Source organism: Ctenopharyngodon idella, chromosome 16 (assembly GCF_019924925.1).
Source record: "Ctenopharyngodon idella isolate HZGC_01 chromosome 16, HZGC01, whole genome shotgun sequence".
NCBI lineage: Eukaryota > Metazoa > Chordata > Actinopteri > Cypriniformes > Xenocyprididae > Ctenopharyngodon > Ctenopharyngodon idella.
In genome coordinates, this window is record NC_067235.1 from 24,892,501 (window position 1) to 24,908,797 (window position 16,297).

Consider the following 16,297-nt stretch of genomic DNA (forward strand, 5'->3'; position numbering starts at 1 on the left):
ACCTGTTTGAAGCTCAAAAAAAGTGCATCCATCCATCATAAACGTATTCCACATGGCTCCAGGGGGGTTAATAAAGGCCTTCTGAAGTGAAGCGATGCGTTTGTTTAAAATATCCATATTTAACACGTTATAAAGTAAAATAACTAGCTTCCACCAGACCGCCTTCTGTGTTCAACTTACTTTTCCGTACGTTGAATACGGAAGGTGTAGGACGTAGTATAAGCGTTTTAAACTGCGAGAGGCGTTACACTGTCTTCGTAAGTTAAATATGGAAGGCGGTCTGGCGGAAGCTAAATATTTTACTTCATAACGTGTTAAATATGGATATTTTTCTTACACAAACGCATCGCATCGCTTCAGAAGGCCTTTATTAACCCCCCGGAGCCGTGTGGAGTACTTTATAATTGATGAGTGCACTTTCTTCAGCTTCATACTTGTTGGTCCCCCTCACTGCCATTATAAAGTTTGGATGCTTCAGGATATTTATTTATATAACTCCGATTGTGTTCATCAGAAAGAAGAAATTCATACATCTAGGATGGCTTGAGGGTGAGTAATTTTCATTTTAAAGTGAACTAATCCTTTAATTTGGGTATATTTCCATTGTAATCTCCATTTTTCTTACATTTCTTTCTGTGCTAATTCTGTAATTATACAGGGCAGTGTTTCAAATGTATTCAATCTGGTAATGTTTTTTGAACCCGTTTTTTAGTCGAGCTACATTTTTTTAATTTACTAAAAAGAACCGGCTCACGAGAGTCTTTTGTTTGTATATCGTCACCTCTGTTTATAGAGGCAGTCATTCACAGTCACTCACATTCGCAACTCATTTAAAATATTTATTTTACTATGGTGATAAAAAGAGTAAAAGACCAATCGAGATTTTAAGAATCTATATCATTAAAAAATCACAATTAATCAGAAACTCAACATTTTACCCAGACATAGGCTGCTTGTTGAATTAATTTGACAACTCTCTCAGATTTTTACCTTGTACTGGGGATCAGTTGCTAATCTCAAATAGAGATTTTTTTTTTTTTTTTTTTTTTTAAAGTTTTGAATGAATCTGAAATTGTATTATTTCTTGATTCTGGTTTTATTTATTTGTTTTATATAACACATACAGTGTTGTTGCATTGGATTGATGGATTGTAATCTGCCTTGTAAGAGTTTTATGTGAATTTTAAGTAGGCCTAATCAATTATCTATGATCCTATTTTTTTGTGTTCCCACCCACACAAGCTTAAAAGAATAGAGACTGCGCTATGTGACATTGTGTTTGTAGTGCTAGTCTTTATAGTTCAAATAAATGTCAGAGCAAATATGAAAGGCGGCCACCTGTGAGACACACATAAATAGATATGTGTTCACACAAACAGATTCTCCTATCCTTTCCTTATAAAAAACAAGTTTATTCTAGTGTACTTCTTTTAAACTAAAAAAATTTTATGTACTTCTCAGAAATATACTTTATGTACTTCTCTGAAATATACTTAAAATTACACTAAGTATATTTGGCATACTTGATCTTTTGAATGACAAACTTAAAAGTATAATTGGCTGGTAGTTGTGTTTGCTCTTGATTAAGTAGCCTATTAAATACTTTTTTTTTTCATAGTTTTACATACCGTCTTATAAGCTTACATGTTTTGGCATCCAATACAATAGATTTGTTTGAAAATGTTGATTTATAAAGAAAACAGACATGTTCCAAATTCGGAGTAATTCAGCACACAGCGGGTGTCAGTCACATGCAGTCATAGAGTAGTGAGTAATGCTCTGTTTTGATTAGTGTTGGTTAATCCTGAACTGTATGATTGCTGCAAAACCAGTACAGCTGGTACAGCATCAGAGCTTAGAAACATGGATTAACGGTCTTTTCAGCAAGTATACAATGAGGGATGAAGGTTTGGTTGGTTAGCATGGTGGTTTAATGAGCCCCTGCTGGTGGATGATGTAACTACAGTATTTTGGAGGCAAAAAAAAAGTGCATTCTGGTGGAATATATTTTTTGCAAGAAACTTATAAATCACAAACGTAAAAAAAGGGGGGGCAGAAACAATGTTTTCAGAGATATTCACCTGCTAGCCACAAAAAAAAGTAAAATAGTTTAAAATAATTATTTTCAGAGACTTGCATTAAGTTTATTTTCATATTATTACTTTTTTTTTTATTTTCTTAGACTTATACCAAAATAAATACATAAATTGCTGAACATGTTTAGAAATGGACAGTGTGCCACATATTGAACCATACTCTGATCATATTGAACATAATCAGAATAAACACATCTCAAATTTGGCAGTGCGTATGACAGTTTTTATTCCTTTTAATTATAACTGAATAGGTGCAAGCCGTTAAAATAAACTAAATTAAAGCTTGAGTACTGTATTTAGATTTTTAGCTTGAAGGCCTATACAAATTAAATGATGTCAATTGATATACTATTGTGGACATGATTAGCAGTGTACAAGTAACAACTATCAACAATTTTTTTTTTTTTTAATAATTATGTTTATTGAGTTTTCATTATAATACAAATATAACAAGACATCACCAAAAGAAAAACAACAACACCTCAAAAACAACAACAACAACAAATTGCTCAGATTTATATATAAAACAGGACTACACCATAATATAACAGGTTAGAAAAAAAACATATTTCAAAAAGATAAAGAAAAGGACAAAGAAAGTCCAAAGTCCAGAGAGTTACAATATTCCTTGTAATATAATAGGGCGAAGACCAGGTTCCAAATAGTCCAGATATGGGGTCCAGACTTTACAAAACTGGCCTGTCTTTTGATGTAGTACATAGTTGACTATCAACAATTTTAAATTACACTGATCAATTTGATGAAAATGTCAAAAGAGGATTATATTCTATAAAACATGCGAAGCGTTTCTTTTTCCACACATTCACATCCTTGAACGTTTCAGCAATGATTAAGCAAGTGATTCAGCAAGTGCGTAGAAATGAAATGTTCAGGCAGTTTGAATTCAAAGATATATTGTTTCTTGTTGGCGAAACAAGACTGTTTTTTCATCATCTTCAATCTGCAAAAGAAGATTTTACAGTCACAATTGGTTCACAGACTTTTCTGAAAAGCATTTAAAAGCATTCCTTTTGGAAAGTCTTTAAAGACAAGGGTATGTGTTAATATGAATGGTGGAACAATAAAGCTGTTTGAGGTTGGATTCACCCCTAAATCCCTGTGTTTCTCTCACATCTAGATAGTGTAGGTCAGTGGTTCTCAAACTTTTTGACTCCAAGCCCCCCTTTGTTCAAGACAATATTCAGGCCCTCCTGCCTAAGCTGATATGTACTACTGGTACTTCTGTTGTAGTAATAAAAAAACATAAAAATTGATATCAATTTAATGTTGTACATCTATTTAATTTAGTGTTTTTCGCATTTTAAATTAAGATGTCAATAACATCACTAAAATTATATAAAGTAGACTTATTGGGGCCACTTTGCAGAGGCCCCCTAGTGGGCCCCGCTCCCCTGGTTGAGAACCACTGCTATTTTTAACAATTCCTTGTTATGCACATTATAACTATATGCAGATGTGTGTGTATACATGTATGTATGTAACTCACTAAGCCCATTCTGACGAGTATCTCGCCGTTGGCATGGGGGAGCTGAGCTTTGCCAGTAGGCGAGTATGACGAGAGACGTCTGTCCCATTCAGTGGGTCCGAAATCTTGCTTGACCTCCATAAAGTCACGTTTAAGTACATTAATGCTGGCGTTGTGCTTCAATATCATCTCTTGGGATATATCACAATCCTAAAGAGAGCATTTATTAGTAGGATTAACTTAGAATTACCATTAAAGTAGACAAGCCAATATAAATTTCACACACTTCACAAACCTCCAGCATCAGAATGCTGTGACGAACATAAATGTTCTCTCCTTCAATTCTCTTTGTCCATGTCTGTGACTAAGGAAAAAAAAAACAAGATTATGGATTAATATGCTCTGGATAAGAAGGAACATGACAAAGGTGATATAAATAGATGAGTATCTCACCCTCCTCATGAGCACAGACTCAGTCTCAGCCTGTTAAGTGAGAAAGATGATTTTTAGAGGATTGAAACTTTTGAAAATTTCACATGTTGTTTTGGTGTGTGTATGTAATGTTCACAGTATGTGTGTATGTTTGTAACCTCAGACTCCAGTGTAATGTTCAGGGTGTCTTTTGTCCTCTCCTGATGGGTTTTTGTAATGGACACAGGTTGTGCGGTCGGAGTGGATGTCAGTGGTTGGTCAGCTGGGATCTGTGGGCGGGGTTTTGGCGGAGCCACTGGGGAAATAACAGGTGTGCGTGGAAGAGCGGGAACTAAAGACAGAGAAAGAAAGATATTCAGGAATACATGCTAACAGTTTTGACAGATATTCCAAAATATCAATTTCTTATAATTAAGTGTTTCTGATTCTGTTTGTGATACATACAATAATCTTTACGGGAAATGCCCATAAGTGTAAACCAATCATCCTCCACTTCTGTCTGCAACTGTACTGGTCTTTCCACAGGTACAGATGGCCTTTTTGGTCTTTCGTCCACTCTTATTTGTTTCCTCCTCTCTTCTTCCCTTCTCCTCTTCTCTTCCTCAGCCCTCCTGTCCACTTTAAGGACATCTGCGAAAACTTTAAAGAGAGTAGAGAATTAGAATTTGTTGACAAAGACTGCCAACTGTGCAATAATGAAATCACTAAAAATTTGGTATTCAGATATAAGCAAGGACACATTAAATTGATCAAAAGTGACTTTGATATTGTTACAAAAGATTTCTATTTCAAATTAAATCTGTTCTTTTGAACTTTTTTATTCATCAAAGAATCCTGAAAAATGTATCAGTTTCCATAAAATATTAAGCAACACAACTGTTTTCAACTTTGATAATAATAATAATAAATGCATCTTCAGCACCAAATCAGCATATTAGAATGATTTCTGAAGGATCACGTGACACTGAAGACTGGAGTAATGATGCTAAAAATTCAGCTTTGCCACCACAGGAATAAATTACATTTTAAAGTATATTAAAATAAAAACTGTATTTTTAAATTATAATAATGTTTCACAATATTACTGTTTATTTTGATCAAATAATTGCAACTTTGGCAAGAAAAGAGACTTTCAAAAACATTAAAAATCTTATAGTATAATATCTTGTATTATAGTAGTGTATATTTAAATTTGAAATGTGTATGTACCTGTTTCTTTTGGTGAAACATCAAAAAGAATGTACCAGTCGTCTTCTGCTTCAATCTGAGGCTGTACTTCTGTTGCCAGAGTAATAGATGGTTGAGCTCTTCTGACTTCCAGCTCCAGTTTTCGCTTCTCTTGTTCTCTTAGTCTCGTCTTCTCCTCCTCTTTCACTCTCATCTCCTGCTGTCTCACTCTGTCCTCTTGTTCTTTAATCCTGCGCTCTTCAGTGACCACTGAAACAACAGATCAAACATATAAGAGTGTTGCTGATTATAAATTTGCCTCTCACCTGAAGCAATACCAGGATAGCTTAGAGAATAAGACATGCAGCTATTGCTTCCACCTGAAGGGATGCTCCTCTTCTCAGAAGGTGTTGTGTCCAGAAGCTCAAACCAGTCATCATCAACTTCCTGAACCCCAGTGGGATTCCTCTGCGGAACAATGTCAGCTCTCTTTCTGCGCTCATCAATGACCACTCTCTTTTCTTCCGTGATCAGTCTTCTCTCTCTCATCTGCTGCTCCACCACCGTCTGAACTCTCGGGTCTTTGGTGGGTTCACGGACCTCAAAATCTATGCCACTGACATCTGAAAAAAGCACAGTAAACAATTGGGTTTGTGTGCACTGTTGTAGCTGTTTTGCATAATGAGGAGCTTGTAAAATTATTTGTACTGTAAATTCATGTCTGTCATCTTTATGAAAAGCATGTAATAATGATACTTAGTCCTGGGTAAAAACCTCATGTGGTAACCCTTTACAATAAGTTGGTTAATGCATTAACTTCGAGCAATACATTTGTTACAGTATTCATTAATCTTTGTTTTTAAGCCTGAACGAGGTGTTTGATGTAGTTAATTAATGTTAACCAATGGAACCTTATTGTAAAGTGTTACCCATTATTTTATTTATACAGTTTACAGAAAAGTTGTATGTTAAAGGTGCAGTATGTAAGATTTCTGCCCCCCCTAGAGGTCGCTAGAGGCCTATTCAAAACAAAGGCGTAGCTTGATGACGGCAAGTTTGAGCGCGGAATCTTGGGACATGTGGTCTTCACATCACAGCCGGTGGAAAATAATCGGGATAGGACTCGGGCAGAAATCATGTTCATGGATGCGATTATTAACGTCACTGTAGTATGAAGCAGAGCAGGACCGAGTGTTGTGGGAGCTGAACGAGGCCGCTGAAGCAATTGCGCAACACACGCCTCACGAGCAGCGGAACTTTTATTATGTCACAGTCGCGGGCGCAGCTTCTGCTTTTAAAATAAAGCATCTTTGGTGTTTTCATGGTTTTTACAAAATAAAACCGGAAACCGAGGTTAACGCGGGTATGACGCCATTGACAGGCGACTGCCTCACACGTCCCGGAGCCTTGGTTAAAATTGCAATTTTCTCACGATTTACAAATAGTTGGAAACATTTGGGATATTGTAAGTACTCAAGTGAACAAAATATATAACACTGGCCTAGTGGTTTTTGGATATTTTACTGCAAAAATCTTACATATTGCACCTTTAACGTTAATAAAGTATGTATCTTGTTTTTAAAGCATTTAATAATATTTGTTAAATGTTATTGAATACAATGTTTCATGTTAAAATGTATTAGTATGTGGTTTTAAATTTCCTTTCATTGAGTTTATTGTTATCTTTTATTATTATTTTTTTATTGCTATACAAGGCATGTATGCTGCTGTACCTGATGGAAAACTCTTCTGCTCATAAGGCACTTTGTCAAAAAACGGAAACCAGTCGTCATCAACTTCTCTGGGCACCACTGGAAACTGTGGGGTTTGTATGATGCTTGTTTTCTTCTTCTCTGGTACTATTATTTGTTCTTTAGTGCTCACGGTCATCACCTCAGTCACTTTCTCCTCTGTCCTCACTCTGCTCTGAATCACTTCCTCTCTGGTCTCCTCATAAAGCCCAACAGATGTGCCTCGCAGCCGTGGAGATGAGGGCACTAAAACAAACACAATGTATGATGAATATTTTGATGTGTTTACACGTGTGCATTTGTGGTTGTGTGTGAGTGTGTACCTGATTCTTTAGGAGAAACATCAAAAATGATGAACCAGTCGTCCTCTATGTCTCTTTCAGGCTCTGCTGCCTTCTGTTCCAGAGTAAGTGGCTCTGGCCTTCTATAATTCACTGTCACCTGCTCCTCTTGTTTTATCTGCACCTCCTCTTTTCTCCTCTCCACAGTTCTCTTTTCTTCAGCCTCCAAAGGAGCCACAGACACAATGCGAGTCTCTGGAGTGACAGACAATAAAATGAGAAATGACCCATTATCAATGAAAATCGCCACAACAACAATCTTGAAGTGTGTCAGTCATCCATGCAAAAATTCATTAGGTTTCTGCTTCATTTCTCACATATAATTTTACTCACACTTACAATATAATACACTTAAAATGCAAATTCTAGCATTATCTACTCACCCCCATCATGTTACTCAAAGATTATTTTTCTTAACCCACTGCCAAGATGTTTTTTTTTTGTATTAAGCCCAAATCTCATGAAAGGATGTTAAATTTATGCTTAAAAACAACAAAAAAAATAATTTAATTAAAATACTGACTGATAACATAATTTGAATAATTTAATTTTTAATACTTTTGTAGTGTAATTTGATGGTACTTTTTATTTTCTGATCAGTGTTATTTTAGTATTATTTATATATTTAATAATAGTTTCAATTAGCTTGTAATTATATATTTTAAGTTTTAATTTTAGTTATTTTGTTGTGCATTTTTCATTTTTACAGTTTTTTTTATATTTCTATATAGCTTTAATTCATTTTTATTTTAGTTTTAGTAATTTTAATAATTCAACTTAAACTTATTTATTTCAGTTAGCTGCCAGTGCAGCAATTCTAATACATTTCTAATGATTTGTAATAATCTTAGTTTTAGTTAACTTTCACAACATTGTTTTGAATGCCACAGTTAATTTTCATGTTTGTTTTACAGAAATGTGCAGCTTGGACATTCTGCTTAATAACGTCTTATTTGTTACATGGAAGAAAAAAATCATACAGGTTTACAAAAAAAAAAATCATACAAAAATCATACAATGACAGGAGGGTGAATAACTTTATCACACAAATATCAGACTTCTGAAATGTGGATTATGCTTGCAGTACTTCACCTGATGGAAAACTCTTCTGCTCATAAGGCACTTTGTCAAAAAGCTGAAACCAGTCGTCATCAATTTCCCTGGGCACCACTGGAAACTGTGGTATTTGTATGATGCTTGTCCTCTTCTTCTCTGGTACTATTATTTGTTCTTTAGTGCTTACGGTCATCACCTCGGTCACTTTCTCCTCTGTCCTCACTCTGCTCTCAATCACCTCCACTTTGGTCTCCTCATAAAGCTCAACAGATGTGCCTTGCAGCTGTGGATACACCAAGGTCTCTGCAACAAACACAACCCATGATATATGTTTAGATATGTGTGCTTATGTGTGTGTGTGTGTGTACTTGATTGTGGTTGAATGTAAATGTACCTGATTCGTCAGGAGAAACATCAAACAAGATGAACCAGTCGTCCTTCACGTCTCTTTGAGGTTGTGCTGCTCTTTGCTCAAGAATAACTTGCTGTGGTTTGCCATCTATCAGTGTCACCTGCTCCGGTTGTTTTATCTGCACCTCCTCAGTTCTCACTCTGCTCTGAATCACCTCTCTGATCTCCTCATACAGGTCTACAGTTGGGCTTTGCAGATGTGGAGTCAAGGGCACTGAAACAAAACAATGGATGAATTTCTTTGTTTAGTAAATTACTCTTTCTGTCAGTTAAATTCATCTTCCTGTGATGTGTGGCCAGCTGAATTCAAGTTTCAGCTAATGAAATGAGTCAAATCATATATACTGTAATGAATTTTGCCCAAACCTGATATGGTGACTGTGGTATAGATGTGTTTCTGAATCAACACCTATCCCTCACCCAAACCCTAACCATAAACTAGATATTGTTGATAGGAATATTGTTCTAGGATGATGACACTGAGAAAGTTCACATTAAGGTAGTGTGTACCTGATCCTTTTGGAGAAATATCAAAAATGATGAACCAATCATCCTTCACGTCTCTTTGAGGTTGTTCTGTCCTCTGCTCCAGAATAAGTGTCTGTGGTCTCCCATAATCCACTGTCACCTGTTCCTGTTGTTTTATCTGCTCTGTTCTCACTATGCTCCGGATTACATCCTCTCTGGTCTCTTCATACAGCTCAACAGAAGGCACTGAAACAAGCACAATCCATCATGCATAAACTGATTTGTGCATTTTACATGAGTGCATGATGTGGTTGTGTGAGAGCATGTACCTGATCTTTTAGGAAAACCATCCAAAACGACAAACCAGTCGTTCTCTTCATCTGTTTGAGGCTCTGCTGCTCTCTGCTCAAGAACAACTGTCTGTGGTCTCCCATAATCCACTGTCACCTGCTCCTTATATTCATTCTGTACCTCCTCTGTTTTCACTCTGCTCTGAATCACCTCCTCTCTAGTCTGTGTTTTTGGCTTCTCCGGTGGCACCAGCTCTTGCTGTATTTTCCTTTCTACCTCTCTCTTCTCTTCTTCAGCCTGATATTCTTCAAGAATGGAGCTGCTCACATCTGGTAGCAGAAATCCATTTTAGTGGTTTGTTGACATTTGTTGAGCAGCATTTCAAATCATATTTATACATGTTTCCAGTGTTATAGTTCAGCAAGAATATTTGCTTAGCTTTTGCTACTCACAGGTAAACAGGTACAACTAATTAAAATGATTATATAATTAATTGTTATTTTAATTACTTAGTAACTATTAGTAATAATTTGTATTATTAATTTAAAAATAATCAATTATTTTCTTCCGTTAAGAGCTCTCTGACTTTAATTCTGATTGGCTGTCAATGTTTTTATCGTTCATCAGCTGGAAAAAGTCATTCTGAAAAAATAATATTTATAATAATATTTCCTCTGTGTCATTATTGTTAGTTTTGTGGTCTGGACTTCACTAGTACTCTCATATAATTTTTACTGTTATAGTTATCATTATAGTTATTGTTCTTGGTGTGAACGGGTCAGCATAAAGTCATAATTGACAATTCTTGTTCTTTAGGCAATATTGCAAGAGCACGAGTCTGCAGTGTGATACGAGAGACATGAAATAGTTGTTTTAGTTGGACGATGGTAAGTATGACATATCGGACTGCTAGATGGTGCAACAGACCAATCAGAATAGAGTATTTCAGAGAGCAGTGTAATTAAAACAGAAAAGTATTTTATAGATACCTGGAAGGGGACGCGATATCTCCATCGTTTGTGGGAGCACATCGAATAGTATGTACCAATCATCATCTTTCTTCAATGGTTTAGGGATATATACACTTTGTTGCAACTCTTCCTGAACTCTTCCTGAAAAAATGTTTAGTTTTCAACTTAGGCACTTCAATTAGCTTTTCAAATTAACTTAGAAAAGTATTTAATGAAAAAGAAATACGAAAAATTTCTGGTGATAGATGAATGGTTGATCACATGACATACCTGTTGGACTAGGAGTGAGCATCAATGGCCTGCGATCTAGTAAAATGTACCAATCATCTGTCTCCGCCTGTTGAAGCTCCTCCTTTTCAACTTGCTGCAACCTTTGTTCCAAACTTTCCACTTCCTGTAATCCAACCCTCAGTTCTTCCACCTCAACTAGCTTTCGTTCGATAGCCTCCACCTCCTCTAGTCTCTGTTCCATGATTTCCAGTCTCTCAAAAGTGTCCCCAGAAACCAATTTCTTCTCTTCAGTGACCATTACACGTCTTTCTACCATCTCCATGCTCTCTACCTTTTTCTCTACATCTACTTGTGATTCCACCAAAGAGTTGACCTCCTGTGTCCATTGTTTAGTGATTACTACCCTCTGTATTCTTTCTCCATTGACTTCTAGTACTTCCTCTCTTAGTGTCTCCTTTAGAGGTTTCAATTCAAAATCAGGATGCTCTTTCTCAATAACATCAGACCCCTCCTGGACCACCTGAAGTTTATATGATTGTTTTATCACAAGCTCATCTGTGAGCCTCTCATCTGACCCCTCAACGACATCCACGTCCTCTCTCTGTTCTTTAGTTTGAAAAGGCTGCTGGATGCCTGATACTGAAACTGGAACAAAATGAACCAAAATTACAGTCAATCACAGCTCTTTCCTTCAGGAAATGTCAAGATTTAATGGAAACTAAAATATTTATTTATGCAGATCAGTCCAGAGGGACTTCTTGAATGTTATGGAAAATGTCAGCCCAGCTTGCCCTATTATCCTTATGTCAACAAATTTGGTATATAACCAGTGGTGGAGTTTGACTTTTTGGCATATGGGCAGAAGTGAGAAAGCCTAACTTAGGTGCAATCTAAAAGAAATTGGATAAAGCCTATACCAAAATTTTAGGAGTTACAATATTTTGTCATTTAATAATTATTTATTTCATACATTTATATATTTATCTCAAATCATATCACTATATATATATTATGTGCATTCTCAGTTAGGCACCCATTGAAGATTTTTCTATAGATTATGTACACAGTGGTGTATTTGAGAGCATTAGACAAGACTTACATGGGCTGCCGTCAAAGAGGACACACCAATCATCTGCATGACGCTTCCACTCCTGCAGCTTTTGGCTTTCCAGCATCACATCATCTGTACAGGATGTTTACAGTTCATCAGAAAATATTTGTAATGGTATAACGAACAAATATTCAAAAAAGGAACCAAAAATCATATAGTGAAATTTATTTTTTTTAAAAACACAAGAATTATTCATTAAAATAATATGTGTTTGACACAAATAGCAAGAGAAAGATAAATATTTATAATGCAGTCAGTTATTTCAGTCAGATTACATATGATTATTTACAGGACTTTACCTAATGTAGAAATGCGCCATTTGTCTGGACCATAGACCAGGAACCAGTCGTCAAACTCAGATCGAACTGGTTGCTTTAGAATATCAAGAATTTCATCATTTTCTGCAAACAAACAAACATTTAAAGTCAAAAATTTGTGTTCATAAATAAATAATCTAAAAAACCTTTAAAAAAAAAAAACTAAAGAAAAAGAAACAAATATACTAAATTAGCTACATATCTAATCAAACAAACTACAACTAAAACTAAGAAAATAAATAAATGGTTGCCTTTTCTCTTGATGATATAACGTGTAAATCGTGGAGGAGCTCGCGTGATGTTGCCACTGGCCTCCAGACACTCAGACTGAGTGCGTCCATGGTAGCGGAACCTTGAACCCAAGGTCAGGAGCCGTTGTGCCTTTGTGTCTTGAAGTCTGTTCCTGAAAAACACATTCAGAGTTATGGTCGTATTTCTTGAAACTTCTCAAAGAGTTTCAAAAAAGCATGTTTTCACTTCGAATAGTCGTTTCAAAGAATGTATTTATATTTGACTGGAGCGCCCCCTTGTGTTTCTTGTGGTCATATGGACACAAAAAAAATTCTAAACCTTGTTATATGTACATACTGACTGTGTTAGCCTTGGTTACGTAATACACATACATACATGGACTTACCTGAAGAAACTATGATGCTCCACAGAGCATTTCCACAGTTGTTTGCAGGCTCGGTAGTTGGCCAAACTAAAGCTGATGACACCATCAGGCTCATCCTGGTCAAATGGAAAAAGTTAATCACATCAGCTTGTTTGTCACTTCTCCAAAATAGCAAGAGCCATGCATAATCCAAAAATAAAATAAATGGGTTATGAAGAATAAAGCTAGTGTACATGGAATACCTCAAAAGGACGCATCTTGAGAAGAAAGGTGCTGCGTTTGTGGGAGATTTTATTAACTCTGGGCCAGTGGAAAACATTTGTTTTTATCTCATCTTCATAAACTATCAGTCCCTCAGAGCACACACCGAGCATCACATCTGCACCACTGACATCCTATCAACAAATCAAACATTATAATAAATAATGTGCACTGTTTATGCCCTGTTAAGTGGATAGTTCATCCAAAAATGAAACTTCTGTTATCATTCACTCAACTTCAATGTTGTTTCAAGCCGTATGACTTTCTTTCTTCTGTGGAACGCAAAAGAATATTTTGAAGAATGCTTTTGTTCATAAAATGAATGTCAATAGGGTGCAAAACAACACTGGACTGGATTGACTTTCATTGTATGGACAAAGAAAACAGTGACATTCTTCAAAATATCTTCTTTTGTGTTCCGCAGAAGACAGAAAACTGTACATGTTTGGAAAAAGAGACTAAATGATAGCATAAATGTCATTTTTGAGGTGAACTGCTCCTTTAATACATTCCAAATATTTTCATAATGGTTAAGCACATGTTAAGTTCACTAATTAAAATTACTTTGGCAGGATGCAGGTCCACTCCATACATGGGGAGCCCCATGGCGTTCTCAAGGAAAAGCATATCTGCCTGGGCAGGACTCATAAATCTGTGTAATACATAAAGAAATTATACAATATGTGTTTTTGTGTATAAGTAAGTGTACATATGTGTGATTGTTGGTACAGGATACCTGTATGTGGAATGCAGTTCCATCACTCTCTCCTCCAGCTCTTCACTCTGATTGGGTGCAAGAACAATTTTACTGACATAGTTGTTCTTGTGGAGATTTGGGTCGTAATCACCAAGTGTTGACTGAACTGTGTATGAACCCAACAGAGCCAAGATGTCTGATGGACAGGGCAGTCGGTCAATCAGAATATCTTTCCTCAGCTGAAGACACAGGAGATATCTGAAAGAATTACAGAATTAAACAACTATAGATACAACTCAAGAGTTCGATGTGTACGTTTAGCATGTTTGTATTTGTCTCTTGTTGTACCTAGTGATGTCCTCAGCCAGAATTGAGGGATCAGGTGGGTAAAACTTGACACTGAAAAAGAATTCAGCTACTGGACCTGAAACCAAACAAACAGAGAACAAATGTAGAGCTGAAAATCTGTGAATCTTCACCGTCCACTAAACAATGTATATCTGAAAATCACATACTTCTTATCTGTTTCCGGATCTCTTTAGCACAGTCCAGCCATACCTGAATCAATAAACACAGAATAATACTTAAAATAATAATAATAATTAGAGTTTTTATTTGTCAAATATTGAATATAGTATCTCTATATGCCAGTGTGATATAAAATGAAATAAATACCCTGGTACTAGGAGAATCCCACATGACCAGACCATAATATTCCCTCTCCAGCAGGTCAAGGTGTTCACAAACTTTACTGAAGAGATCCTGTCCCACTGCATTTCTCTGTGCAAAAAAAAAAAAAATTAGAGTTTTAATTTTAATATCTATATTATCTTTTTAATCTCTTTTAATTTTTTACAGTAGCAATATCTGAACATCTTTAAAACAAGATAAATTTAGATAATAATACTTGATTTCAGACAATATAACTGAATTATTTTTTTAGTTATTTTTAATATATTTTTTCTTCTTGTAAGCACTTCATTAATTACAAAAGATTTTCACTTAAAACAAAACAAATATAAGTGATTTTTAAGTGATATAGTGAATTTTTTTTTTTTTTTTTTTTTTTTTTGCAATGTGAAAGAAAGGACAGAGAGAAGGTCTTTGTTGAGATACCTCCAGCTCCCACACAAAGTGGGTGTCGTCCAGGAAATTCACTCGACACTGCAACATGTCTCTGAGTTTTCTCTTCTTTTCTGTTTATTCCTCTGATGGTGGAGTTCAGGCGGTCTTTTTCCCCACTTTAGATATCAGGCAATGAGCTGCAAAAGATGCAAAGTTTTACAATTCTCTTCAGAACTGCACTTCAGTTCACATTCATGTTCCTGTGGTTCTATAGCAGCACACGTCTGTATGAGGCATCATAAGAAGCCCTGCCCTCCTGCACTGTCCTGTTGAGTGATATTGGTACGAGTGTTTTAGAAAGATATGACACCCCCGCCCCCTTCGCCTATTCACAAACACATATAAATACATCAACATGCCTGTTTACAGGAATGAGTGAGGAGGTTAGTCATAAACATAAATTTATTCGTCCAACATGACTGGAGAAAGAGAAGACAATAAGGAATTACTACAGTATAAATGGATTATTTATTTGATATGATGTTACCCGCTCTTTTCTGACTAAGATAAGCTGATAAGAATGGGTGGGGTAGCTAAGAATCTTCATGCAACTCTTCCCTCACGTAGCATTATATTTATATTACAAAATATGGGCAAAATGACTAAAAAAAGAGAGTTACTTTTATCCAAACCCTATCTGTCCTATACTGTTAATGTGTCATATGGTATGCAGGGTTCAAACTGACCTTTTCAATAACCCATGGGTTTATATATAATGTTGTGGTTCATGAAAAATAATATCTGCAAGCCTATTACATTAATATTTTATATGAAAATTTTGTAAGATTGAAAACATCCTAAGTAAAAGGGAATATTCACAGTATTACTTAGACTCTCACTCTTACTAACAATAGCAAACATCATAAAATGCATTTTGAGATTTGTACTTCCGATTTTTAACTATAACTTAAATGAACTGTCTTAAAATTTCATATTGCCTAATAGAAATTAAACAAGTCTGTAGGAAATAAACATGAATGATCAGCCTACCTGTGCATGTGAGGTCTTCATTGGTCTTCTCAGCAACTTCCACCAGCAGTCTGTGGCAAGGGTGTAAGATCAATGCTATACCCATGACGTGAGTACTGAGATGTGAACAGTGCAGATGAAACCAGACCTAGTATCTAGTATCTTAAAACTGAAAACATTTTAAAATAAGTGTCCCCCCAGCTGACAACTGCTTTATTTTATAGCTCCAAAGTGAAGAGCTACAGCTTCCACTGATAAATATATTCCAACCACATGTTTACTGATATGAGGGACACTTGGGTCTAAATATTAGACTAAGCAAGCCTTTCCTTCCATCTATCCTTTCTCCCAACCTCTTCTCCAGTGTAGGGTCACAGGGATGCTGGAGTCTTTCTAAGCAAGCCTTTCTATTTAACATTATATCTTAGTGTAAGTGCAGTATGATATTATTATATAAATGTGTGTCTTGGGCAAATCAATCCCATAGCAGTCCTCTGTTA

At 35.8% G+C, this 16,297-nt stretch overlaps 1 protein-coding gene across 4 annotated transcripts; it reads right to left on the reverse strand.

Moving 5' to 3' along the window:
- Nucleotides 1-2,490: 2,490 nt before the first annotated feature.
- On the reverse strand, nucleotides 2,491-16,162 carry epb41b (erythrocyte membrane protein band 4.1b). 4 transcript variants are annotated; one of them, XM_051864251.1, is made up of 28 exons: nucleotides 15,819-16,156; nucleotides 14,820-14,965; nucleotides 14,379-14,483; nucleotides 14,219-14,261; nucleotides 14,052-14,127; nucleotides 13,743-13,961; nucleotides 13,571-13,658; nucleotides 12,988-13,140; nucleotides 12,767-12,861; nucleotides 12,381-12,532; nucleotides 12,112-12,213; nucleotides 11,801-11,884; nucleotides 10,741-11,346; nucleotides 10,489-10,611; nucleotides 9,538-9,828; nucleotides 9,251-9,454; nucleotides 8,724-8,954; nucleotides 8,366-8,632; nucleotides 7,256-7,468; nucleotides 6,915-7,178; nucleotides 5,562-5,804; nucleotides 5,224-5,451; nucleotides 4,459-4,653; nucleotides 4,173-4,345; nucleotides 4,036-4,065; nucleotides 3,869-3,946; nucleotides 3,604-3,792; nucleotides 2,491-3,057 (listed from the first exon to the last, which is right to left on the reverse strand). In XM_051864251.1, exons 2-28 carry the CDS (start codon nucleotides 14,874-14,876, stop codon nucleotides 3,001-3,003), a joined length of 4,566 nt encoding a protein of 1,521 aa, XP_051720211.1. In that variant the 5' UTR covers nucleotides 14,877-14,965; nucleotides 15,819-16,156; the 3' UTR covers nucleotides 2,491-3,000. The 4 variants fall into 4 exon arrangements, with proteins under 4 accessions (XP_051720211.1, XP_051720213.1, XP_051720212.1 ...); XM_051864253.1 differs by having other exon boundaries at nucleotides 3,878-3,946; nucleotides 15,819-16,155; XM_051864252.1 differs by lacking the exon at nucleotides 15,819-16,156 and having other exon boundaries at nucleotides 14,820-15,070.
- Nucleotides 16,163-16,297: the final 135 nt, after the last annotated feature.